Source organism: Trachemys scripta, chromosome 1 (assembly GCF_013100865.1).
Source record: "Trachemys scripta elegans isolate TJP31775 chromosome 1, CAS_Tse_1.0, whole genome shotgun sequence".
Classification (NCBI taxonomy): domain Eukaryota; kingdom Metazoa; phylum Chordata; order Testudines; family Emydidae; genus Trachemys; species Trachemys scripta.
In genome coordinates this window covers 287154062-287181526 of record NC_048298.1, presented here as the reverse complement: position 1 = coordinate 287181526, position 27465 = coordinate 287154062, and the positions used below count along the sequence as shown (strand labels likewise).

General features: G+C 40.1%; 1 protein-coding gene across 1 annotated transcript in view; it reads right to left on the bottom strand.

Annotated features, from left to right (window-relative positions):
* Positions 1 to 27465, bottom strand: part of LOC117870949 (general transcription factor IIF subunit 2) — a 46254-nt gene that overhangs the window by 14710 nt on the left and 4079 nt on the right. Inside the window, exon 2 of the mRNA XM_034758454.1 lies at positions 12992 to 13090. Coding sequence (XP_034614345.1) covers positions 12992 to 13090 — 99 coding nt within the window. The remainder of the gene's footprint in view (positions 1 to 12991; positions 13091 to 27465) is intronic.

Genomic DNA, 27465 nt, shown 5'->3' with positions numbered 1-27465 from the left:
ACCCCACTTCACAAATAAAGGAACAGACAGAGAGAGATTAAGTGACTTGTCCAAAGCTAGAGAGAGAGTTCACATCCCAGTGTCAGAACAGGGATATGAATTCAAAAGTTCGCAGTGTACATCTCTTGACACAGTCAACTTATTTTCATTCTCTGATGCATTTTGGTGATTTATTACACTATAAATTATTCTGAAAGCCTATGTTTCTTAAATTTGAGAAATCTTCAAAATAGCAGCAAGTCTGCAACATTTGCAAACTGCACCAGTCAATAAAGTGGGTTATAAAATACCATCTTGATTGCCAAGACCTACAGCAGAACAGCTGGATTCCACAGAAATTATAGAATGTGGACAAAAATCCAGGCAGTCTACTTTTTTGTTTTTGTTTTAGTTTTAAACAGTACACTGAGACATTTGTATCCAAAGCACTCCAATGAAAATCCAACATGCAATGAGCTAGGACCTCCTGCAAATACTGAAGAGATATTATGGCTTTCCAACATTTTATAATCCTCTTAAACTACATGGTGAATTTAATTTCATTCTGTCTAGTACTACCATAGCACTGTCCCACACAAATAGATTTTTGCGTCAGAAGAAAGCAAGCATGATAACATTAGACACAGTCCAGCTACAAACTCATCTGCAAAAAAATTATAGGTATCTTCAAATTAGGTAATGACAGAACCAAGTGTGGATCCTTTAACTATAAAGCAAACAGAATTAGGGACCCATTCGTTTGATGGAAACTTGTTACATAGATAAAGAACGTGGAGTTATAGAAGTTTTGTTGTAACAAGTTTACTCCTTTAACCTGTGGCTTGGGTATCATGAGCAGAATATTTGGAGTCAGTGCTTCCCCTTCCCTCCGAATTTTGCAAGCAGCTTCCCCACCAATGCAATCAACCAGCTCTGTGCTGCACAGATTTCTGTGGTGATGCAGGAACCAAAATGGAACTGAATAAGATTTGCAGGTTACACTTGTACCATAGAGAAACACTATTGTACCTTTATCTTTAAAAATCAGTTTAATTTACTATGGGACTACAAATAATATAAAGCTCCTGTTGGAAATTGCTGTCTCTCAGCTTGGTTTTCAGCCAGAATCCTTCCCTTTGGCTCTTTCATGCTCAAGTACAGGAATCCATTGTACTGTGGGACTCTTTAAAAACAGCCTTGAATAAAAACCTCTTCTATTGAAATCTAACATGTCTTTCTGGCCATACTTTCTGCAGAAGATTAGTTTAATATGCTTATACACTTAGAAATTCAGGAAGTGGGCTCAAGGATGAGTGAGTATTGGTCCCTCTGGCAACAAGAATCTTCTTCATTAATTCAAAACAAAACAAAACCATTGAATGAACAGTTTTGCTTAGGACAAGGTCAGTCTTTAGGTAGATGGTCTCTTACTTACATAAACACTAGTGATCAGTGACACTAGAGCTGAAAAATGTGTTAGTCATTGGTCACTTTTGCCTTTTACCTTATTTACTGCAATGTAAATAAAAATGCAGCTGACTGACCCTTCCCTGTCCATTGTGGGGAAAAAAGTCCATTAATCACCTCTCAAAGCTGCTGTAAAAGTTTACCAGGCCAGTCATTAATATTGGTACTACTGTAGTGCCCAGAGGGACCTCCTAATCCTGTCAATAACTTGTAATTATTTCCTAGCATATAGCTGATAAATAGACTGTTAGGCAAGAACGGGAAAATGAATGGGTCTTCTTTTATAAGAGAGTGATAACTTTGTGTTGAGAGACTCAAGGACTGGCACTGTCCTCTATTGGGAGAGGGGGTTTTCCAGCAAAAGTAGCCACAGCAGAATCAACTTTGTGAAAGGCAGCTCATTTCTTGCTTTCTCAAACAGCACCTTGCTAATCTTGGAGGAATCAACTAGGAGGCTGAAATGAAAATTGGTATCATCAATTAACTTCTGACAGCAGGATGCAGTGGGATAGCAACACTAAATTATAACTTTACATGTATGAAAAGCACCTCTAGCTCTTTGGAGGGATGCAATTCCGTGATGTTCCATCATAAGATAGGAAAGTCCTTCAAGAGCAAAATGCTTCAACTGATAAGGAACTATCTCTTGAAGGGAGTCCTCAGGGAAGTCAGGTCCATGTGGCATTTGGCAAATGGGGACAAATGCAGAGTGGTAGTAGAGGCCCAGGCCATTTGCCTATAAATATATCTGAAGTGAGTTTTTACATGATACACAGTGGCGTAGCCAGGGTTGCAGCCGAGGAGGAGCGGCGGTGAAAAAAGGCGCCAGTCCTTTGGTGGCATTTCGGTGGCCCTGCGCATGTGTCGAAATGCCGCCGAAAGATGGAGCAGTGCATGCACAGGGCTGCCCCGCTTCTCCATCCAGAGCGCTGTCCAGGCCAGCCCGCGGCCCCATTCTGCCGGCCGGCGTGCCACTTTTGGGGAATGTGGGGTCAGGGGAAGCGGCCGCTTCCCCTGAACCCCGCTAGCTATGCTACTGATGATACACCCATAATATATAAGATATCATAAGAAGAGACACAGGGACTGGGAACAACATAAATTTAACAGGTGGATCCAAAGAGATTTTAAGTGTAAGCACTTTCTGAACCTAAAGCTTGGCAGGAGCAGGGGAGGGATTATCTGGTCATGCTATGGCTGCTGCAAAGGCCTCTGATATTAGAAAGGCCAGGTCCAGTAGGAAGGAGAAAGGAAGAGGATAGCTCCAATTGTAAAAAGAGGATAGCTCCTTTAAGATCCTGGGATCCTACATAATAGAAATAAGAGACAGACTTGTTGAAAGTCTCTGGGTAAGGATAAAAGGGGTAAAAAACAAGGGTGAGGTCATGGTAGGGGGTCTACTACAGACCACCTAACTGGGAAGAAGAGGTGGATGAGGCTTTTTTTAAACATCTAACAAAATCATCCAAAGCACAGGACTTGGTGGTGATGAGGGACTTCAACTACCCAGACATTTGTTGGGAAAATAAAACAGCAGGGCACAGATTATCCAACACATTCTTGGAATGTATTGGAGACAATTTTTTATTTCAGAAAGTTGAGAAAGCTACTGGGGGGAGGCTGTTCTAGATTTGATTTTGACAAATAGGGACGAACTGGTTGAGAATTTGAAAGTGGCAGGCAACGTGGGTGAAAGTGATCATGAAATGGTAGAGTTCATGATTCTAAGGAATGGTAGGAGGGAGAACAGCACAATAAAGACAATGGATTTCAAGAAGGCAGACTTTAGCAAACTCCAGGACTTGGTAAATAAAATCCCATGGGAAGCAAGTGGAAGGGGGAAAAACAATTGAAGACAGTTGGCAGTTTTTCAAAGAGACATTATTAAGGGCACAAGAGCACACTATCCCACTGCGCAGGAAAGATAGGAAGTCTGGCAAGAGACCACTCTGGCTTAACCAGGAGATCTTCAATGATCTAAAACTCAAAAAAAGAGTCCTACAAAAAGTGGAAACTTGGTCAAATTAGAAAGGATGAATATAAACAAACAACACAAGTATGTAGGAACAAAATTAGAAAGTCCAAGACACAAAATGAGATCAACTAGCTAGGGACATAAAGGGTAACAAGAAAACATTTTACAAATACATTAGAAGCAAGAGGAAGACCAAGGACAGAGTAGGCCCGTTACTCAATGAGGGGAAAGACAATAACAGAAAATGTGGAAATGGCAAAGGTGCTTAATGACTTTTTTTTTGGTTTTCACCAAGAAAGTTGGTGGCGATTGGACGTCTAACATAGAGAATACAAGTGAAAATGAGGTAGGATCAGAATCTAAAATAGGGAAAGAACAAGTCAAAAATTACTTAGACAAGTTAGATGTCTTAAAATCACCAGGGCCTGATGAAATGCATCCTGGAATACTCAAGGAGCTGACTGAGGTGATATCTGAGCCATTAGCAATCATCTTTGAAAAGTTTTGGAAGACTGGAGACATTCCAGAAGACTGGAAAAGGGCAAATATAGTGCCCATCTATAAAAAGGGAAATAAGGACAACCCAGGAATTACAGACCTGTCAGCTTAACTTCTGCATCTGGAAAGATAATGGAGCAAATAATTAAGCAATCAATTTGCAAATACCTAGAAGATAATAAGGTGATAAATAACAGTCAGCATGGATTTGTCAAGAACAAAATGTGTCAAACCAACCTGAGAGCTTTCTTTGACAGGGTAACAAGTCTTGTGGATGGGGGGAAGCGGTAGATGTGATATATCTTGACTTTAGTAAGGCTTTTGATACTGTCTCGCATGACCTTCTCATAAACAAACTAGGGAAATACAACTTAGATGGAGCTACCATAAGGTGGGTGCATAACTGGTTGGAAAATCATTCCCAGAGAGTAGTTATCAGTGGTTCACAGTCATGCTGGAAGGGCATAACAAGTGGGGTCCTGCAGTGATCTGGGTCCAGTTCTATTCAATATCTTCATCAATGATTTAGATCAGGGATCGGCAACCTTTGGCACGTGGCCCACCAGGGTAAGCATCCTGGCAGGCCGGGCCGGTTTGTTTACCTGCCGCGCCCACAGGTTCGGCCGATCACGGCTCCCACTGGCCCCGGTTTGCTGTCCCAGGCCAATGGGGGCTGCGGGATGTGCTGGCTGCCACTTCCCGCCGCCCCCATTGGCCTGAGGTGGCGAACCACGGCCAGTGGGAGCTGCGATCGGCCGAACCTACAGACGCGGCAGGTAAACAAATCGGCCTGGCCAGCCAGGGTGCTTACCCTGGTGGGCCACGTGCCAAAGGCTGCCGATCCCTGATTTAGATAATGGCATAGAGAGTACACTTATAAAGTTTGCGGACGATACCAAGTTGGGAAGAGTTGCAAGTGCTTTGGAGGATAGCATTAAAATTGAAAATGATCTGGACGAACTGGAGAAATGGTCTGAAGTAAATAGGATGAAATTCAATACGGACAAATGCAAAGTACTCCACTTCGGAAGGAACAATCAGTTACACACGTACAAAATGGGAAATAACTGCTTAGGAAGGAGTACTACGGAAAGGGATCTGGGGGTCATAGTGGATCCACAAGCTAAGTATGAGTCAACAGTGTAACGCTGTTGCAAAAAAAGGAAACATCATTCTGGGATGTATTAGCAGGAGTACTGTAAGCAAGACATGAGAACTAATTCTTCCGCTCTACTCTGCGCTGATTAGGTCTCAACTAGAGTATTGTGTCCAGTTCTGGGTGCCATATTTCAGGAAAGATGTGGAGAAACTGGAAAAAGTCCAGAGAAGAGCAACAAAAATGATTGAAGGTCTAGAAAATATGATCTATGAGGTTTGTTTAGTCTGGAGAAGAGAAGACAGAGGGGACATGATAACAGTTTTCAAGTACATAAAAGGTTGTTACAAGGAGGAGGGAGAAAAATTGTTCTTCTTAACCTCTGAGGATAGGATAAGAAGCATTGGGCTTAAATTGCATAAAGGCAGGTTTAGGTTGGACATTAGGAAAATCTTCCTAACTGTCAGGGTTAAGCACTGGAATAAATCGCCTAGGGAGGTTGTGGAATCTCCATCATTGGGGATTTTTAACAGCAGGTTGGACAAAGACCTGTCAGGGATGGTCTAGATAATACTTAGTCCTGCCTTGCGTGCAGGGGACTGGACTAGACCTCTCGAGGTCCCTTCCAGTTCTATGATTCTATGATAATCTGATGTCTCTTCAGTGGCAAAAGTCCATTATCCTTTGCCTGCTCTTGAGTCTGGTGACTTCAATAACCCAAAAACATAATGTTGAGAATTTGGGCATGAAAGGTGGAGGGAGCCTATCACTGCAGGTTGCATGATTTTTCCAGAAGAGTGCCACTGATTTGATTTCCTCTAATCCTTTTAGGAATTTTCTGTTCCTATCAATCACTCAGAACCAAACCAAACGACACCCTGTGGTGAAAGGTCAAACTAAAGTGAGAGAAAAAAACAGTCTAAGGGATTTTTTGAAGCAAAAATATGAGCTAAATCCTCCTGCTGTTCATTCTGCGGAAGACAGAACATAATTGGAAAAGCTAATGGCAATCTCAAGACAACCTATGAAGATGCTCAACAATTCTGCAGCATCCTTGTACCTGTACAAGTGAGATTTAGAGAAAACTTGTTTAGAGACTGATTATCTTCACTTGGAGAAACAACCTGTTAAAATTTAATGCAGTCAAGCAAAAATGCTTACTCTGTAAAATGGACACTTTCTAGACAGAGGAGGAAAGCAAGTGATCTTGCACCACATTATTATGAGGAGATCCTCAAAACAATCCCCACTGCTGTTAGCCTTTTATGGGACTATTTTATCAAAGGTTCTCAAATACTGCAATATCTAATTTTTCCCCCCAAGAAAATGTTATGGAAGAGTATGCATTTTGTTTTTTTAACTGAGCTGAAATACTACTAGTTTATTATCTGCTAAATGGCAATGGACAACATTTCTGTTTCTCTGCTATCTTGCAATTTTATAGGCTAATTAATTTCTTCCCATTGGGAGCTTTCATTTTGCATTTTCTTGATTATCTAAGCCACAGAGGAGTGCTCTCTATAAAAATGCAGCTTGAGTACTCTAGAATTCATAAGTCATTAATCATACAACAATTCACATACAAAAGTGATTATCACTCCTCACTTCTTAGCAAAGATTACATAGCTGAGCACTCTAGGGGTGAGGTCTTGTATTGTTAAAACTTCATTATTTTGTTGGAAACATTCAGTTATTTTCAATCGGTATCTCAGTCATGTTAATTAGCGATGCTCAAAATTAGCTTAAAACTTCAGCAACAGCTCCCACTGCAGTGTAGGAGCACCAAAAGCAGTGTGAATACTGCTATTTTCTTTTTTTAAATGGTATTGCTGTAGCATTCTCTCCACAGTTGTGAGGACTGACATGACAGTTTATATAAAGTTACAATGCCTCACTTTAACTTTATCCATCTTTTGTAACAAGATACGTCGTGCAAGAGAACCAAAACAGTTTGTGTGTGTAACTTGATATACATATACACTATATAAACTAAATTAATATTTTCTTAAATTTAAAAAGCTAAAATATTAAAATATATTTGGATATCATAGTGGTGTAGTTTTGGGATGGATTGGTAAGCACTGAAGTTGCTGTTTTATCCCCTGCAATTCTTTACACAAGATCAATTTTTCTTTGTTTACCTTCACAGTGTGTCGCTAGTCTTACTGGAAGGTTGCCAAGATACCCTATTTGAAGGCGTCATTAATACAGACACGTATTATATTTCTTCAGCAGATGGTTAATACAAAGACGATGAAAAAGACGTGATAGGTGAAAGTAAAAAGTTTTCTCCAAAAAAAAATTTGAAAGAAGCTTTAAAAAGGTTCTGTATTATTTTCAAAACTCCTTTTCTTAAAATAAAGAACTATTCTGTAGTCAGTGAAACACCCCTACAATTATCATTTCAGCCTGCAAAGACCCTACTCTAGTGAACAAATAAACGCAATTAATTTAACAATGAAATTCACAGTCCAACTCAAAATGGCTTTCTTGGTCTGCCCAGTATTCTGAAGTACAACCAAATGTGCATTTGCTGAAGAGATTTCACGCTGAGTGTTGAAGTAAGGTCTTGTCTACACCCTAAGCTTTTTCTGAAAATTGTTCTACTCTTTCAGCAACAGTAGGAGCATCAGTGTAAGACATGGTACTTGCAACTTCTGATGTTTCAATCATGTAGTCTAGCCATGTTGTGAACAGGGTTACATAGCATGGTGGTAAAAATCTATGAGATCAGCCTATACTTAGTACTCTCACTGTTAGCACAGTGGAGTTATACCAATACTATATCACAGGTGGGAGAGTTTCAGACATCCTCAATGTAAATGCAGCCAAAATGAATCAGGTTGAGTCAACCTGGAGGAGTTCTGTGGACATGCATAAGCAGAGAAACGGAAGTGGTAGGCTTTGTGCAGAGAGACTGGGAAGGTTATAGGGTCGGACTGGGTAAGCAAGGTCCATGCCAACAACGGACAGAAAAGAGGTCTCCACGGGAGACAGCAGCAACAAATAGGAGCAGTCACAGAGAAAGAGAGGCTAATGACAGGCAGGGCTTGCAGCTGATTTGAAAGAGGAGAGAGAAGCTACTAAAGGAAAGGAACTGACAGGTGAGGGAAGAGAGTGGTAAACAGTGATGGATGCTGGAAATGGGGAGTGATGGCAGTACAAGGGGAAGCAACGGTCTTGACTGGAAGTTCTTCAATATCTGAAGGCCAGGGGATGAATACGTATGTGGGACAGGTGTCTGGGACTGGTAATAATATGGATGAACACCCTTTAAAGAAAAAACACTGTTTCCTGCTAATGTTCTCTACATACAATTTAACTCCCTACCACTATATTTTGTATTGTAAAGTGCTGTTTTCCCACTTTTGTTTATAAGCGCTTGAAATTAATGTGGTCTGCTAGTCTGCAGAACCACCTAAATGGAGCACAAATCCCTAAAATATTGTCTGAAGCTTACATAAATAGTGAGTACTTCAGAAAATTTCTCAACAAGGAAGTGGTGATATTTATTAAACCAACATCAAGATGTTTACAGCTAGATGGTGATTAGCCCTGTATGGGTGCATATTTAGAGGGGAAAAGGGATAAGACATTTTCCCGAGGGGATAAGAGCGAATTGGGCTCTTGTTGCGGGAAGAGCATGCAGCACCTTTTGAAAGGATGTATCTAGGACCGCCACGGACCATGCTACAACATCAGAGACAATGCCTCTGAAATGCCCTTTCTATGTTTTTAATATAGTGCCCATCATCATAGTTTCTAAGGGCTGAACAAAATTAAGCCCCAAACCAAGAGCTTTTCATTCTGTTTCTATGAGGGAAACAAATGTCTCGGGACCCCATCACTGCAAGCAATAAGTTACATGCTACAATCTCACTCTTAGGGCTCAGGCCTCGCAAAATAATATTGATCTTAAAGTCAGTCAGATTTCAGGCTTGACTTATTGACCAATATTGCTGCAAAAGCATCTGACAAACAACACAAGTCTTACTGCTAACAAGGCCACGGTGAGCTCCATACACAGCAATATCTGCAAGATTCAATTTAAGACTTCAAGAGACTTGGGAAATTGAAAATAAATACTATATGACCATGATTTGATAATACGATCCTCCATATATTAGGTGTTTATCACTCTTGTTGTGGTACAAATGGTTGAAGATGATTAGGTAAAGTTAATTATTTTGCACTGCACATTAAAGTAATAACTTTTTAAAAAATTAACTCAGAGGTGAAGTCTTATTAGAGCAGTATGGTATAACTGAGAATATGGGATGAGCTTAACAAAATAATTTCAGCCTGAAAAAGCCAGGAAAAATTTAATTGAGAGGTCTTAAAAGATTGTGGAATGATCTTTAAAGAGAAATGGGAGAAGACTCACCATTTGGGACATCTAAATCTAGATTCAACGGACTGGAGAAGTCACTGTAGAAAACAGTCCTGCACTGGCATTTGGTGGGGAATGAAGGAGAGACGATATGATGCAAGTGATCTATTTTAATAGGCTTTTTCCATCAGAAGTTCTACAACTAACCATACTGGATACATACCGTATGTCTTCTGGATGTTTATATCAACATGACCAGCTGTACAAACTGCTAACAATGTTACAATTTGGGTACTCCCATATTACAACCACATTCTCATTAGGGGTACATCTACACAGCAACTAGACATAGGCAAGCCAAGTTGGGCTCATGGGGCTTGGGCTACAGTGCTGTTTCATTGCTGGGTAGATGTCTGGACTTGGGCTGGAGGTGGGAGGGCGGTGGGTAGGGGAGGCTGGGGAGGCTCTGCCTCCCCAAACAGCCAGGCATGGCCCCGCCCACACTGCAGCCCCAGGGCCCCACTTCCCAGGGTTGCACCAGTGCCGCGTGCTCTCCCTCCTGGCACGCTGGGGAGGCTGCAGCGGCGCTGCTGTGTGCTATCCCTCCTGGCGCTCCGAGGCTGGGGGAGGCTGCGGGCACTAGCCAGCATGGGACAGGGACCGGCAGCCATGGTGGGGAGGATCTGGGTTCCGAGGGCACGGAAGGGGCTGGACCTTGGGTGGAAGGGGCGGGAGTCTGGGGGCTAGCCGCCCCCAGCTAGTGGTTCACATGGCACCCATGCTCCAGCCCGGGCCCAGAAGTCTACATAGTAATGAAACAGCACCTCAGCCCAAGCCCCATGACCCCAAGTCAGCTGGCACGGGCCAGCCATGGGTTTCTCTTTGCCGTGTAGACGTACCCTAGGAGATCTAGTAACAGGCTGGGGGGACAACTGTGTTACAAGACTGTTAAAAGTTATAGTATCAATGGCATCATGACTGTAGTCTATAACTAGACTAAAACTTTAGGGCTTGTCTACACACAAAAGTTATACCGCTTTAACTACGGTGGTATAGTCAAAGTAGTATAACCCCCTAATATGGTGTGATGTTCTCTGATTAAAATAGGACCATATAGATCATTGCTGCAACCACTGTTATATATTTGCAACAAATCTTGTACGAAATGTGGCATGTAAGATGTCTATGGAAAGGTTATGATTTGCTGAATATAATTATACTATTTGTATACATGTATCATTTTTGTATTTCAAGTTATGAGTACTGGCGCTATACCTGTATTTCAAATGTTTGCTTCTGGGATAACGCCCCAAGGTAGTTAGCCAGCACATCTTGGAGGGACTATTCAAACTGAGTGGCCCATCAAAAGGACACTTAACTCACAATGGACCATGGGAGATGACCATCTAAACTGAATGGACTTTCCTGTGAACGTTCCATCTGAAGTATAGGTAATGGCTTCCTGCTATGACTAAGCGAAATCAGGCATGGACATGTGACTTACCCATGTGATTCCAAACTCCCATTTTTTACCTGTAATTTTCCATTAGCTGTGCTGAGGGCTTTGTTTGAAACAATTGGTTTCCTTCCACATGGCAGAAACTATAGAAGGCCTTGAAAAGCCCTCCACTTTGCCTCTTTCCTGGTCCAGCCTCTTTCATGCTCAAACCTCTGGACTATGCACTTATACTATTGGGAGCATTCTAACCAAGGGATTGAGGTCCTTCCAATGATTTGGAAGCAACCAGAGACTTAACAAGCCAGCAGTTTATTCCATTGCTGCTACAAGCCTGAACCAGAACTTTGCAATTATTGTATGTATTTGATTCCTTTAACCAATTTTAACTTTCACCTTTCTTTCTTCTTATAAATAAACCTTTAGATTTTAGATACTAAAGGATTGGCATCAGTGTGATTTTTGGGTAAGATCTGAGTTGTATATTGACCTGGGTGTGTGGCTGGTCCTTTGGGATCAGAAGAACCTTTTATTTGATGAGACTGGTTGTAAAGAACCACTCATCTTTAAATCCAGTATTTTGGGTGGTGATACAAGGACTGGAATATTTAAGGAAACCGTTTATCTGATTTCTTGTTAGCCAGTGTGGTGAGACAGAAGTTTACTGTTGTTGCTTATTTCAGTATTGGAAGAGGAATAAATTATACCAGGATAAGGCACATGAATGCTGGTATAACTGCATCTACACTAAAAAGTTTACCAGTATAACTATTTTGGTAAAAAGTAAGAGGGTCCTGTGGCACCTTTAAGACTAACAGAAGTATTGGGAGCATAAGTTTTCGTGGGTAAGAACCTCACTTCTTCACTTTTTTACAGATTCAGACTAACACGGCTACCCCTCTGATATTTTGGTAAAAAGTCACATTCCTAACTGGAATACTGGTATGAAATCTGTGCGTAGATCAGTCCTTAGACTATAGCTACTACAAAAGCAGAGTGCTCTGAGAAAGGAATGATTCTTTTGTGACCTGTTAGAATAAGTTGTTTACACTATGGGGACTACAGTGGCATAGCTACAGCACCATAGCTATGCTGCACTAACCCTGTAGTGTAGACGCAGCCTATAGTGACAGAAGGGGATTTTCCATCATTGTAGGTAGTTCACCTCCCTGAGTGGCAGTAGATACATTGATAGACGTATTATTCCATTGACCTAGCTGCATCTATACCAGGGGTTAGGTTGGCATAGCTATGCCACAAAGGGAAGTGAGTTTTTCCTACCCAGAGAGATGTGGCTACATCAATCTAAATTTTAAGTGTAGACCAGGTCTTAAATTGGATTGTATTCTAAAATAATGGTTGTGTACCATAAATGTTGTCATTTGTTTTATGTAAATAAAATCTTAACCAGAAGTACAAAAGAGCAAATGACTCAAACAGTGACTAATTCTCGGTGTGATTTGATTTTAACAATGTTCCTTGCATACATCTAAGTTGCTTATTATAGATGCATACATACAAATTACACAAAAAGGATCTTTTAAGAAGGAGGACATTATAGCTTCTATTCATACCAGATGACACTGACCTGCAATGTGGATGTAATATTAGAGTAATTGAAACAGAAAATATGTACTATGAAGGAATAATGATGCAAAGATTTACCAATTGTTTCCCGTCATTCAGGAAACTCGCTGCAAAGGCTTAGAAGTTAAAGATACTTCCTTAGCCTTTTACATCTGCAGAATACATTATTGTTATTATGCATGACCCAAAAGTGGAATGTACAATCTCATGGTATAGTGTCTCTACCCTTGAGGCCATGAAATTGAATTTCAGACATGACTAAAGATGAGAGGTAATAAAAACATCAGAAAGAGGTTGTGGAAGGAAAACCAGGAAGGAGAGTTCTGCTATGCCTCTGCCATACAACAAAGAGGAATTAGAATCAGCAGTTCTTAGCCACTGGATTGGCGCTGGACTCCAGAGAGAAGGAAGTTATCCAGGAAACAAAACATAGGCAGAATCGTTATACCATAGAAAAAAGGGATTTTCAAAGGTGAAGACTTTTGATATGAAAAAAGGCCACAGAAAGCTTGGACCTATAGGGGAGTCATTACATAGAGCAACTATATTCCTTAGAGACTTTAGAGATTAAGTTTAGCAGGGAAAAAGATTAAAGTAACTTACATTATATTGATGATTAGCCACAGGTTTATAATTGGTTGTTACAGCTTTGTCCAATTGCTGTGATAGTCTTACAGGTTTAGAAGATTCTTCTATCTGTAGCCTTCAATAGAGAAAGAGTATAATTATTAAAAACTTCACAATACACACACCACTACTGAATTTATTCTAAGAATCAACAAGTATGGACCAACTCTAATCAAAGGTGAATTGCAAAGAAAAGTAGTATTTGTACACTCTTCCCTCTTTCACTATTTATAATTATTAATTTTTTTCAATACAGCAAATATACCATAACACCGAAATTAATCATAAATATTTTTCTTTTTTAAATCAGGTTTTGTCTATCCTATTTTTGCTCAAGAACCCCATGGACTATTAGGAAATCTTGGAAGTAAGCCATCATAAGATATTGAAAGCAATTGAGTGGGGATGGTCAGATTTATTAACACATAATTTAACTCAAAAGCATGATAAACTCTTGAGAGAAAAAGTTTTCTTTGTTAAAGATTCAAATCCACACCTATAGTTCATTCAATGGAAGGCTGTGGAAAACACTCACTTCAGCTATGCAGTCCTCCAAGGAGCCTTCCACCAAAACTAGGAAAGAATAGACTTAATGTCCCTAGTATTTTAAAGATAAATATAAAAACATGCAGAAGAGACTTTTCAGACCTTCATCTTGCATGATAAAGAAGCAATAAAGAGCACAATTTTTTTTGCAAGTCACTTGTAAAAGCATGAATGCAGGGATAAAGTTATCCAAGTTTGGAACAACGTATGTTCAGTCAACATGCAAGATATACAACAAAAGTGACCATAAAGCTCTCTCTTAGTCCAAAGTTACTGTACATTAATTTTTGAATATCTTGTCTAAGGTTCAGATTTACACAATTTTTGCTAATTCCATCACACTAAAAGGACAAAGGAATTGTTGTGCTAGGTCAGACCCAGCCCTCTGTCTCGTTCAGTATCATTGGCACAAACAGCTGCTTCAAAGGAAGGTGCAAGAAACCCTGCACTAGAAAGTTATCCTATAACTTGCCCCCAGAGAAAGTTTAAATTAATGTCTGCTTGACGTCACCACTTAAATAAAATGAAACCTTCCAACCTGTGAAGTATTTTTCCCCTAAAGGCACACTTTACAGATACAAATATCAATTCTTAATCATACATGATCCAAGTATTGTATTAGAGTAAGAGAACAATGAAGTCTGTCTGGGACTGAAGAAAAAACATTGACACTAAGGCAACACAAAATACAACACCTGATAAACCACCAGATAATATAAAAAATTATGTGATTAAAAACATCAAAGTTCTCTGATCTCTTTAGTTCTTGTTCCTATCCAAGCACTTATATCTTTTCAAACTATATTTTACATTTGAAAACCAATGGGTCAGATATACAAGATTAAATCCAACATAGACTTTTCCAGTTTACATTGACAATGGGAGAATCTCCTCTTTTTGTCTAATAGAAAAATAAATTATATTGACAGAAACAATCTGTTTATTTTAGAGAATTTCAGAAAAAAATAAGTTAAGAATCTACTATATACAGCAGCTGGAGGTTCAATAATCATCCTTCAAATTTAGAAGTCATATTTTCTTCTAGAGATATATATTCCACTTCCTTTGGGATTTTTGAAAAGATGTTATTGTTTAATAGTTTCAGGGTGTCTTAAAAATACATCTGCCTTGTACTCTAAACCCGAGTAAAGTATGCCAACATTCCTAATTAAAGCCAACCCTGAACAAAATATAGTTTAAACACCTTCACTACATAAGCGTTAGACAATTTTTCTTCTAACTGTCTGAGAGTAGTTTCCCCCAGGGTTTAATTTAATTCTTGCCCATTGCCCCCAGCTCCAGTTCTTTCAAATGAAAGCAGCATTTTTCTATTTTAAAAGTTTCTTTTGTCTTCCGGTCTAATCAGTTACTGTTACACGTTATTGATTTGGTTACCAGGGCACTCTCAAGTGAATAGACTGATTTTTGCAAAAGGGACGAGGAGGGTAAAACAGTGAAAGTAAATTTGTGTGTCTTCTCCCCAACCCCAATGGACATCATGACCCAAATTCTGCCCTGTTCTCAGTTTCATGTAACCCTTAAGTGAGTGAGGTTAAACACAGTGTAATTCAGAGCAGAATTTGGCCCACTGTGTTTACCTCTTTTCTTTACACCTCAGTCTTTCCCTCTCATTTGGCTATATAGGTCTTTGAGTCTTCCCCCTCCCTGATTTTTTCCCTTGTTTCACTTGTCTCCTCCAAGGCCCCTCTTTTAGGCAACGCTCCTAGAAAAGGAGGACAAGAGACAGTTCCCGACAAAACCTCTCAGTGCTGTTCCTTGTCTTTGCCAAAAGCGGTTTCTAGAGATAAAGTAGGCAAAGTGTGCTAGATTTGCATTTCTCAGGAAATCATAGAATCATAGAACTGGAAGGGACCTCGAGAAGTCATCAATTCCAGTCCCCTGCACTCAAGGCAGGACTATTATTTAGACCATCCCTGACAGATGTTGGTCCAACCTGCTCTTAAAAATCCCCTATGATGGAGATTCCACAACCTCCCTAGGCAATTTATTCCAGACCTTAACCACCCTCACAGTTAGGAAGTTTTTCCTAATGTCCAACCTAAACCTGCCTTGCTGCAATTTAAGCCCATTGCTTCTTGTCCTATCCTCAGAGGTTAAGAGCAACATTTTTTCTCCCTCCTCCTTTTTACAACCTTTTATGTACTTGAAAACTGTTATCATGTCTCCTCTCAGTCTTCTGTTCTCCAGACTAAACAAACCCAATTTTTTCATTCTTACCTCATGTTTCAGAGTAGCAGCCGTGTTAGTCTGTATCCGCAAAAAGAAGAACAGGTGTACTTGTGGCACCTTAGAGACTAACAAATTTATTAGAGCATAAGCTTTCGTGGACTACAGCCCACTTCTTTGAGAAAGTTATGCTCTAATAAATTTGTTAGTCTCTAAGGTGCCACAAGTACTCCTGTTATTCTTACCTCATGTTTTCTAGACCTTTAATTATTTTTCTTGCCCTTCTCTGGACTTTCTCCAGTTTGTCCAAAGCTTTCCTGAAATATGGTGCCCAGAACTTGACACAATACTCCAGTTGAGGCCTAATCAGCACGGAATAGAGCGGAAGAATTACTTCTCATGTTTTGCTTACAATGCTCCTGCTAATCCATCCCAGAATGATGTATGCTTTTTTTGCAACAGTGTTACACTGTTGTCTCATATTTAGCTTGTGATCCACTCTGACCCCCAGATCCTTTTCCGCAGTACTCCTTCCTAGGCAGTCGTTTCCCATTTTGTACGTGTGCAACTGACTGTTCCTTCCTAAGTGGAGTACTTAGCATTTGTCCTTATTGAATTTCATCCTATTTACGTCAGACCATTTCTCCACTTTGTCCATATCATTTTGAATTTTCATCCTATCCTCCAAAGCACTTGCAATCCCTCCCACCTTGGTATTATCCACAAACTTTATAAGTGTACTCTATGCCATTATCTAAATCATTGATGAAGATATTGAACAGAACTGGACCCAGAACCGATCCCTGCAGGACCCCACTCGTTATGCCCTTCCAGCACGACTGTGAACCACTGATAACTACTCTCTGGGAATGGTTTTCCAACCAGTTATGCACCCACCTTATGGTAGCTCCATCTAGGTTGTATTTCCCTAGTTTGTTTATGAGAAGGTCATGCGAGACAGTATCAAAAGCCTTACTAAAGTCAAGATATATCACATCTACCGCTTCCCCCCATCCACAAGACTTGTTACCCTGTCAAAGAAAGCTCTCAGGTTGGTTTGACACGTTTTGTTCTTGACAAATCCATGCTGACTGTTATTTATCACCTTATTATCTTCTAAGTCTTTGCAAATTGATTGCTTAATTATTTGCTCCATTATCTTTCCAGGTACAGAAATTAAGCTGACTGGTCTGTAATTCCTGGGTTGTCCTTATTTCCCTTTTTATAGATGGGCACTATATTTGCCCTTTTCCAGTCTTCTGGAATATCTCCAGTCTTCCACGACTTTTCAAAGATGATTGCTAATGGCTCAGATATCACCTCAGTCTGCTCTTTGAGTATTCCAGGATGCATTTCATCAGGCCCTGGTGATTTTAAGACATCTAACTTGTCTAAATAATTTTTAACTTGTTCTTTCCCTATTTTAGACTCTGATCCTACCTCATTTTCACTGTGATCATACCTCATTCACTATGTTAGAGGTCCAATTGCCACCAACCTTCTTGGTGAAAACTGAAACAAATTAAGCACCTCTGCCATTTCCACATTTTCTGTTATTGTCTTTCCCCCTTCGTTGAGTAATGGGCCTACTCTGTGCTATGTGACTGTAGCTTAGGCTTGAATTCAGATGCTCTGCCTTTAGGCCAGTAGAACAACCTCCTCAAGGCCATTTCAGTGTCTCTACTTTTTTCTCTCATTATTTTAAATTTCCCTCTTGTTCCCATCATCACTTCACATCACCACACAGCACCCCTGCAATAGTAGGGCACTGTGCCTGTGCTGCTGACCATAACACATCCCCAGTAGCACTGTACAATGTGTACTACGTGCAAATGCTGAGATATGGTCTCCTCTTTAGGATTGTCCACATGAGCAATTTAATAACACTTAGTAAATACTCATCTAATTCTTTAAGTTTCTAAAGCACTGTACTGATGTTAGATAATGATCATAGAAGATTAGGATTGGAAGAGATCTTAGAAGGTCATCTAGTCCAACCCCCTGCTCAAAGCAGGACCAAACCCAACTAAATCATCCCAGCCAGGGCTTTGTCAAGCTGGGCTTTAAAAACCTCTAAGGATGGAGATTCCACCGCCTCCCTAGGTAACCCCATTCCAGTGCTTCACCACCCTCCTAGTGAAATAGTTTTCCTAATATACAACCTTGACCTCCCCCACTGCAACTTGAGACCATTGCTCCTTGTTCTGTCATCTGCCACCACTGAGAACAGCCTAGATCTATCCTCTTTGGAATCCCCCTTCAGGTAGTTGAAGGCTGCTATCAAATCCCCCCTCACTCTTCTCTTCTGCAGACTAAATAAACCCAGTTCCCTCAGCCTCTCCTCATAAGCCATGTGCCCCATCCCCCTAATAATTTTTGTTGCCTTCTGCTGGACTCTCTCCAATTTGTCCACATCCTTTCTGTAGTTGTGGGTCCAAAACTGGACAATACTCCAGATGTGGTCTCACCAGTGCCAAATAGAGGAGAATAATCACTTCCCTCGATCTGCTGGCAATGCTCCTACTAATGCAGCCCAATATGCCATTAGCCTTCTTGGCAACAAGGGCACACCATTGACTCATATCCAGCTTCTTCTCCACTGTAATCCCCAGGTCCTTTTCTGCAGAACTGCCACTTAGCCAATCAGTCCCCAGCCTGTAGCAGTGGGATTCTTCCATCCTAAGTGCATGACTCTGCACTTGTCCTTGTTGAACTTCAGATTTCTTTTGGCCCAATCCTCTAATTTGTCTAGGTCACTCTGGGCCCTATCTCTCCCCCCAGCTTAGTGTCATCTGCCAATTTGCTGAGGGTGCAATTAATCCCATCATCCAGATCATTAATGAAGATGTTGAACAAAACCAGCCCCAGGATAGACCCCAGGGGCACTCCACTTGATACCGGCTGCCAACTAGACATCGAGCTGTTGATCACTACCTGATGATCTAGCCAGCTTTCTATCCACCTTATAGTCCATTCATCCAATCCATACTTTTTTAACTCCATCTCTGGAGATATTTAAGAGTAGGTTAGATAAATGTCTATCAGGGATGGTCTAGACAGTATTTGGTCCTGCCATGCGGGCAGGGGACTGGACTCAATGACCTCTCGAGGTCCCTTCCAGTCCTAGAATCTATGAATCTATGAAACTTGCTGGCAAGAATACTGTGGGAGACCATATCAAAAGCTTTGCTAAAGTCAAGATATATCAGGTCCACTGCTTTCCCCATATCCACAGAGCCAGTTTTCTCAGCATAGAAAGCAATCAGGTTGGTCAGGCATGACTTGCCCTTGGTGAATCCATGTTGACTGTTCCTGATCACCTTCCTCTCCTTCAAGTTCTTCAAAATGGATTCCTTGAGGACCTGATCCATGCTTTTTCCAGGGATTGAGGTGAGGCTGTAGTTCCCCGGATTCTCCTTTTTCCCCTTTTTCAAGATGGGCACTATATTTGCCTTTTTCCAATCGTCCGAGTTTTCGAAGATAATGTCCAACGGCTCTTCACATCAGCAAACTCCCTCAGCACCCTCAGCTGCATTAGATCCAGACCCATGGACTTGCGCATGTCCAGCTTGTGCATGCCTAACAACAATGCAGGGAAGTTTCCCCATATGGAAACAGAGGCAAAGAAGTTAAATAACTTGCCCAGGACTGGATACTGAGTCTGTGGCAAAGTCAGGACTAGAACTCATGGGTTCCTTGCTGCTAACCCTGTGTTCAAGTCCACTAGATCACACTGCTATTGTGGTAATAGGCCAAATGTAAATCAATGCCTTTCCATGCTGCACATTCCTTTCTACCAACAATTCTCCATTCCAATACATTTATCAGGTAAATATATTTGTCCATAGCTATATTAAAATCAATCTGAATACCTCCACCTTCTTCTAGGGTTACCAGGAACTAAAGGCACTTAGCATTTTGCAGGATCAAGCCCTGCATGCTGATATGTGATTTCAATACTGAAATACTCACTATGGATTCTCAACACCTCCAGCTCCTGCACTGAGGAGAAAACAGCCATGGAATATTAAATCTTCTGCACAGATGAATATAACCTTCATAAAACAACACTACTTTCAAAATAAAACTGAAAGTATGGGTTTGAACACCTCATAATACACTGGAAATAGCCTTACGGTTGTTATGCCAAAAATGTTGCTGCTTAATAAGTCAGAAATTTTGACCATAGCGAATGCAATCAAGAGATCCCCAAGCACAGTACCTGATATGGATTGGAGACCATTTAAGGCCAAAGAAGAGCACTTCCATGTTTCAGCATTTTAATTAAAATTACATTAAAATGCACAAACTTACTATCCATTTCAGTGCAGATTCTAAAAATTAACCTATTTTGCATACAAGCAAGATAGTAATTTCTTACATCTACATTTTTTAAAAAGAGTTGCCATGCAGTCTAGTATTTTTATGTTAACACTAGAGCAGTAGTATTTTCCAGAATACGTACGTTTGCTGCCTTCAAAGAGTGACAGGCCTTGTGGGATCTTTGTTTTGACTAAATATATGTCTGTAATTGTTACATTTTGAGTGCCACATTTCAATACTAAGCAAAAGAAAAGTAGTCATGAATGTAATGTAAAGCCCCCGCCCCTAACACAGAGTATTTGTAAGGAGAGGTTGAGAAAATTCTTGCCTTTATGGAGAATGAGAGAGAATTCTACCAAATAGAACTTGCAAGCCAAGTCAACCTGTTTGAGCAGATGTTGGCAAGCTTCACTTCCAAGATGTACCAGCTTTCATTGGCAGCAATTCTCCAGTTGAAATCATTTTATCTGGCACCCACCAAGGTCTAAGAAATATCAATGTGGTAGTTCAATGTTTCTTCTGCTCTCTATACTAAAGATTCTCTAAGTGTGATCCATGAACCACTGGTGGTCCACAGAAAGCTAGCTGATAACATAGGGGCTAACTTTTCTTCCTGTTTCCAGCTGCTGAACTGCAGTACAGAAAGCTAAAAATATATCAATTTCCAAAAATCACTCTTTAATGTAAGCAATTGCTGCACTTGCCACAAAGATGTTCTGCATCTGTAAGTGGGAGCAATGGTGAGCCATGAGATAATCTTTTCACTATGTGTCCACACTATGAAAATGATAGACAACCTGCTCCTTCCACCTCTTGCCCCATTGGACCATCCTTCCCATTTTTGTTTTCTTATGTCTTCACACTCTCCTGAAGAATTATGGCATCCAAACATCTCCAGATGTCTTGAATCACCGGGTGTCCAAGTTGGATAAAATTCACAATATTTTTCTCTGGTACTCTGATGCCAGCTGCTCTGTCACTTTGCTCAGAAGCCCCAGAATGTGCAATTACAAACAGCTGAGAAGCATGATAGATACAAACACACTAATATTGTTCCAGTCGTTGACCGAGTTTTGCACTGTGGCTGAACTAAACCATGTTTGTCTCATAATAGTGTAATAGTTCTATGGAATAATTTTACCCAGCATATTTATACACTCCAGTGCACTACTCCTGGGGGATTTCTGCATCAAAAAATTAAAAATTCTGCACCAAATTAAAAAATTCTGCACACAATATTTTAAAATTCTGCATATTTTATTTGTCTATTTAATTATTTTGGTAATTTATTTAAACTAATACAATGGATGGAGAATGGGAGTGGGGAGCATTGGAGAAAATCCCCAAATCCCCTTCCCTAATACTAATGTAGCTAGGTTTGACCCTTTATTTCTAGTTATTAGTCAACAAATATATGCATCCATATGCTCAGTGTTACATCATAGGCAACTGAAGAGCCAAGTGAGGGCTGGAGAATCAAACTCACAATTTGTATTGGCTACTGACCATCTCCAGAAAGGTCAGTAGCAAACAGTTCATGAAATAGATTTTGATAAGAAATTTTTCAGTCCAAAAATTTATACCACTTCTAATCATCATAAGCATTTATAAGGCCATATTGTCCTTTACACCACTCTGGCCATGGAAAGGTGCCTTAAAACTTTTATACCTGTTTTATACTCCTGGGGAATTCACAAAGAGAATGGGAACAATTCACTAAGTAGGCAGACTGCTACATTCTGCTCTGCCTGAAGGGACAGAGCTCGCCCCATGCCTACCTCCTCAGAAACACCCCAAAACCCTGTCCCTCCCAGCCGAGAATGCTGCAATAGTAAGCGAGAGGGAGAGTGTGTCTCTAGCTCTCACAGGCACGACTGCCCAGCCCCACCTCCCCCAGCAGCGATTTATGTTTCTACCAATTGCTTCAAGTGCCTGAACTGACCTGCCTGCACTGCTGGGGAGGGGCAAGTGCCCGCTCTTGCGGCTTCCCTTTGCTTCCCTGTCAGAAATCATTTTTCTACAGGGAAGCAAAGAAATCTGTGGGGGACATGAATTCTGTGCACACACAGTGACGCAGAATTCCCCCAGGAGCAACAGTGCATCCCATGCTTTCAACTACAAAATAAGGCAGATTTTGTCAGAAGCAAAATATAACCTTCCTATATTTATAAAATACAGTTGGAGGGTATAACCATCCTTGAAGCTAGCATTCCTATATTTCATTACTTTTGCTCATTTTGAAAAAATAAATAAAAACATTTCCACATTCAAGTAATTAGTCTTTTAAATGATGTAACAGAAGTCTTGCATGTGGAACTATATTAGCCTTTTAGATTGAAGTTTCAACATGCTAAACATGATAATTATTTTAAAATACATCTTTGTGAAAGTAAACTAAGAAACTAATACCAGCCTGAAAAAGACTATGAACAATGACACAAAAGGTTTTATAAACATTTTTCTCAGAGAAGCTATTTTGAAACTTAACTGAAGTACTGATGGTAGGAATAAAAAGTCAACAAACAGTCAGAATCACTGGTGACAGTGAAGTAAAGGAACACCATAACACTCTTTTTAGCAGAAGTATTAACTACGGCTCCAAGGTGCTATGGTATGAACATGCACCCCATTGTGCTAGGAGCTACACAAAGGTAATCTTTTTGGATTTAGTGTTTCCATATTCCTTCTAGTTAAAATAACTGCCACCGTAGCACATTTTAGTGTCTGGCCAAGAAAACAAATTGCAGACTTTTTCCAAAGTCACCACTAAATTAATTATGTAAAGCATCCACCAGAGTGTGTACTGTTGCTTTCTCCCCCACTCTCCAAGATCAAATGTATTCCCACTGCAACATGCCAGTGTGGCATCAAATTCTCCACCATCATTACCAAGTCAATGTGCTGTATATGTCAACTGATTTGTCGTTATGACTATGATTGAAAAAGAAAAAGTTTCAGGAAGGGTAGAATTGTAGCATTTTACTTCTCAATTATTTTCTACTTTTTTATGATATTGAGGGCAGTATGCACACCAAAAGAAACAACTGTTCATCACTTTATGGATTAATAGTATTTTCCACTGTTGGAAAAATAAACTAATGGTTCTAGACAGATGATTTGCCCTGATTAATTTTTGATTGCAAAAGAATTTCCAAGTTCCAAAGTAAGGTATTAATCAGAGTTATAGCTGAGGCTACAGCTTGGAATTAATAACATTTCTGAGAGTAATATTGCAAAGATGGATTGAAGAGCTTTAATATACATTTGGTTTTGTATTTAGTTTTACTTATGCGCAGCACTAACACACACAGCTGTCTTATACAATGTTTAAATGACACCTGCCAAAAGTAACAGAATGACATTTTGCTTTGCACTCCAATTATACTAGTGGCAGGTCTTCCTTTTGATTCTGTTCTCTGGTTGGATTATCACTTCTGAAGCAATACAGTAAATTATCTAAATGCATGTAAAGTATAACTTCACCTTCTTTTCCTTTTGTGTTTATTGTGGACTACAGATACCTTATTCAGGTTCATGTACCATATTTTCTTTAACTTACTCCTTTTTAACTAATTTTTGAAACAAGCCTATTAATTATACAGTACACCAAGGGCTTGATCATACAAGGGGATGAACACCTCCTGACAGATGCTGAACACTCTCAACTCCCATAATTCAATGGGAATTGAGAGAGTTCAGCAACTTGCAAGACAGACCTTAATAAAATAACTGTATTAGAGAAAAATTTCCAATTACAAATTGTATGATAAATTACCATAATGGGTACACAATGTAAGCAATGCTTATTACCTAATAATAATAATACTGTCAGACTGTTCCTGTTGTAGATTTATCACTATGACTACTCTAAATTCAAAGCCATTAAAATTATCAACATGCAAATTAAACATATTTTAAACGTACACTCAAAACATACAGATCAAGTTTGTTTGTTTTTTTACAGGCAACGTGATACAGAACCCTAACCTGTTTAATATCCACTTTCTCAATTAAAAAAAACAAGGAGTACTTGTGGCACCTTAGAAACTAACCAATTTATTTGAGCATAAGCTTTCATGTGCTAAAGCCCACTTCATCAGATGCATGCAGTGGAAAATACAGTAGGAAGATTACACACACACACACACGCACAGAACATGAAAAAATGGGGGTTGCCATACCAACTCTAATGAGACTAATCGATTAAGGTGGGCTGCTATCAGCAGGAGGAAAAAAAAACTTTTGTAGTGATAATCAGGATGGCCCATTTCAAACAATTGACAAGAAGGTGTGAGTAACAGTAGGGGGAAAATTAGGCTGGGGAAATAGTTTTTAGTTTGTGTAATGACTCAGCCACTCCCAGTCTTTATTAAAGCCTAATTTAATGGTGTCCATTTTGCAAATTAATTCCAGTTCTGCAACAGGTGGGTATTGTAGTTGTAAGAACGCTTGTAGGTTGTAAGAGATCTTGTAGGTGTTTGTCTCTGTCTGAGGGGTCGGAGCAAATGCGGTTGTATCTTAGAGCGTGGCTGTAGACAATGGATCATGTGGCATGGTCTGGATGAAAGCTGGAGGCATGTAGGTAAGTATAGCGGTCAGTAGATTTTTGGTATCAGGTGGTGTTTATGTGACCATTGCTTATTAGCACTGTAGTGCCCAGGAAGTGGATCTCTAGTGTGGACTGGGCCAGGGTGAGATTGATGGTGGGATGGAATCATGGTGGAATTCCTCAAGGGCTTCTTTTCCATGGGTCCAGATGAGGAAGATGTCATCAATGTAGCACAAGTAGAGTAGGGGCGTTAGTGGATGAGAGCTGAGGAAGCGTTGTTCTAAGTCAGCCATAAAAACATTGGCATACTGTGGGGCCATACCACACAACATTCAAAAACCAGTTAGAGACGACTTCAATCTCCCTGGTCACTCAATTACAGACCTAAAAGTCGCAATTATTCAACAAAAAAAACTTCAAAAACAGACTCCAACGAGAAACTGCAGAACTGGAATTTATTTGCAAAATGGACTCCATTAAATTAGGCTTTAAGAAAGACTGGGAGTGGCTGAGTCATTACACAAACTAAAAACTATTTCTCCAGCCTAATTTTCCCCATATTGTTACTCACACCTTCTTGTCAACTGTTTGAAATGGACCATCCTGATTATCACTACAAAAGTTTTTTTTCTCCTGCTGATAATAGCCCACCTTAATCAATTGGTCTCAGAGTTGGTATGGCAACCCCCATTTTTTCATCTTCTCGCTCTCTCTATATCTATATCTATCTTCCTACTGTATTTTCCACTCCATGCATCTGATGAAGTGGGCTCTAGCCCACGAAAGCTTATGCTCAAATAAATGTGTTAGTCTTTAAGGTGCCACAAGTATTCCTCGTTCTTTTTGCTAATACAAACTAACATGGCTACCACTCTGAAACCATTCTCAAGTTACTTTAAGGTCAAACTTTGATCCTTTGTGACAGTTGACCTGGAGACTCAACATTTCAAGGCCTAATGGGATGTGGAAGAAGGGCTGAAATGCTCCCAAGAATAAAATCTTGGACATTTCTTATATAAACCTTTCATAATTTAAAGTAACTCAACATGGTTCTCTTCTAATATTAAATAATTCACAAATAAATTACCTCTAAGATACATATGCCTCTGCACAATTTCACAGCAACTGCAACAATTAGGATATACCATGTAATAACAAAGTTAATGATTCTCTCTTTTCCCCTTCTATACACTCCACTACTTCCTCAAACCAAGGTTTTACTTATTTTGTACTGAGCAATATAAATCACCTTCAATTCTGATTCCCAGTGTGACTCCTCTTTGCTGTTAACTGCTTTTTCACTGACCAGGAGAGTCTGAAGTGTTTCTTTCCCTTTTGTTACCAGCACATGCCCACCACTACTTTAGTTTCTTAATACCACCTCACTGTTTGTGTCTCAGACACAGAATTGCTTGACCAAAATAGTTTTAATTTTCTCAAACTTTTCCAAACTTAAATGACTCTTACTGCTTTAGTATGGCTCTCTTAACAAGTATTACCAGGCCCCAGAAGTAAGTGATTGCAAGTGGTTTAGGCCCCACTTCAGAAAAGCAGTTAAGCCTGTGTTCAGAGTTGTATGCTGTCCTGAAGAAGTCAGGGCCTTAGCCTGGAACTGTTTCTCAGCCTTGTGATTCACTCATCTTTGCTCCTCTGCCTTCTATTCTCCTCGCTGGTCCTATTCTTTCTTTAACTGGTGGTCTTAAAGAATCACAATACTGATACCATGGTTTTCTGTTTGGTGTTATTCTCTCTCTCCAGTTAGTCTTTCTTTCTTTTTCTCTTTCTTTCTTGTTATTGTATCTTTTTGTATGTTTTGGCTAGAAACATACAGGTGATAGACAAGAGAGTGAGCCCATCAGATCCAAGTACATTAATTGGCATTGCGATGTACCAGATTGGTACATCAGGGATTGGGACTCTCCAACTTTAAATTTTTACTTCATAAACTATCTTTCATGTAATGTTAAAGTTGAGAAGTCGCCACAATGGAAAGGCATCAGATCCTAAAAGTTAATAATGAATTATTATTATTTGTATTATTGTAGTGCCTAGGCGCCTCAGTCGTGGACTAAAACCCCATTGTGCTAGCGGCTGTATAAACACTGAACAGAAAGACAATCCCTCCCTAAAAGCTTACAGTCTAAACTGAGACAACCGATGAACATAGACTAACACAGGAGTGCAAGGAAATAATGAGACGACCTTGGTTAGCACAATAGGCAATGGTCTCAGCACCCTCGCAGCCTAACTGTAGTGAAGTTGTTTTGTAGACATCGTGGCAAGAAGAGAGTTTTAAGGAGGGATTTGAAGGATAATGAATTCGTTTTGTGGATGTTTTCAGGGAGCTACACCCAAACATGAGGGGCAGCATGAGAGAAAGCACAAAGGTGCCTGTTTGAAAATTTAACACAGTAGTTCTCAAACTTTTGTACTGGTGACCCCTTTCGCATAGCAAGCCTCTGAGTGCGACCCCCCTTATAAAGTAAAAACACATTTTTAAATATTTAACACCATTATAAATGCTGGAGGAAAAGTGGGGTTTGGGGTGGAGGCTGACAGCTCGCGACCCCCCCATGTAGTAACCTCACGACCCCCTGAGGGGTCCCGCCCCCCAGTTTGAGAACCTCCGATTTAACAAGTATCAGGGGGTAGCCGTGTTAGTCTGTATCTACAAAAACAACAAGGAGTCTGGTGGCACCTTAAAGACTAACAGATTTATTTGGGCATAAGCTTTCGTGAGTAAAAACCTCACTTCTTCGGATGCTGCATCCGAAGAAGTGAGGTTTTTACTCACGAAAGCTTATGCCCAAATAAATCTGTTAGTCTTTAAGGTGCCACCAGACTC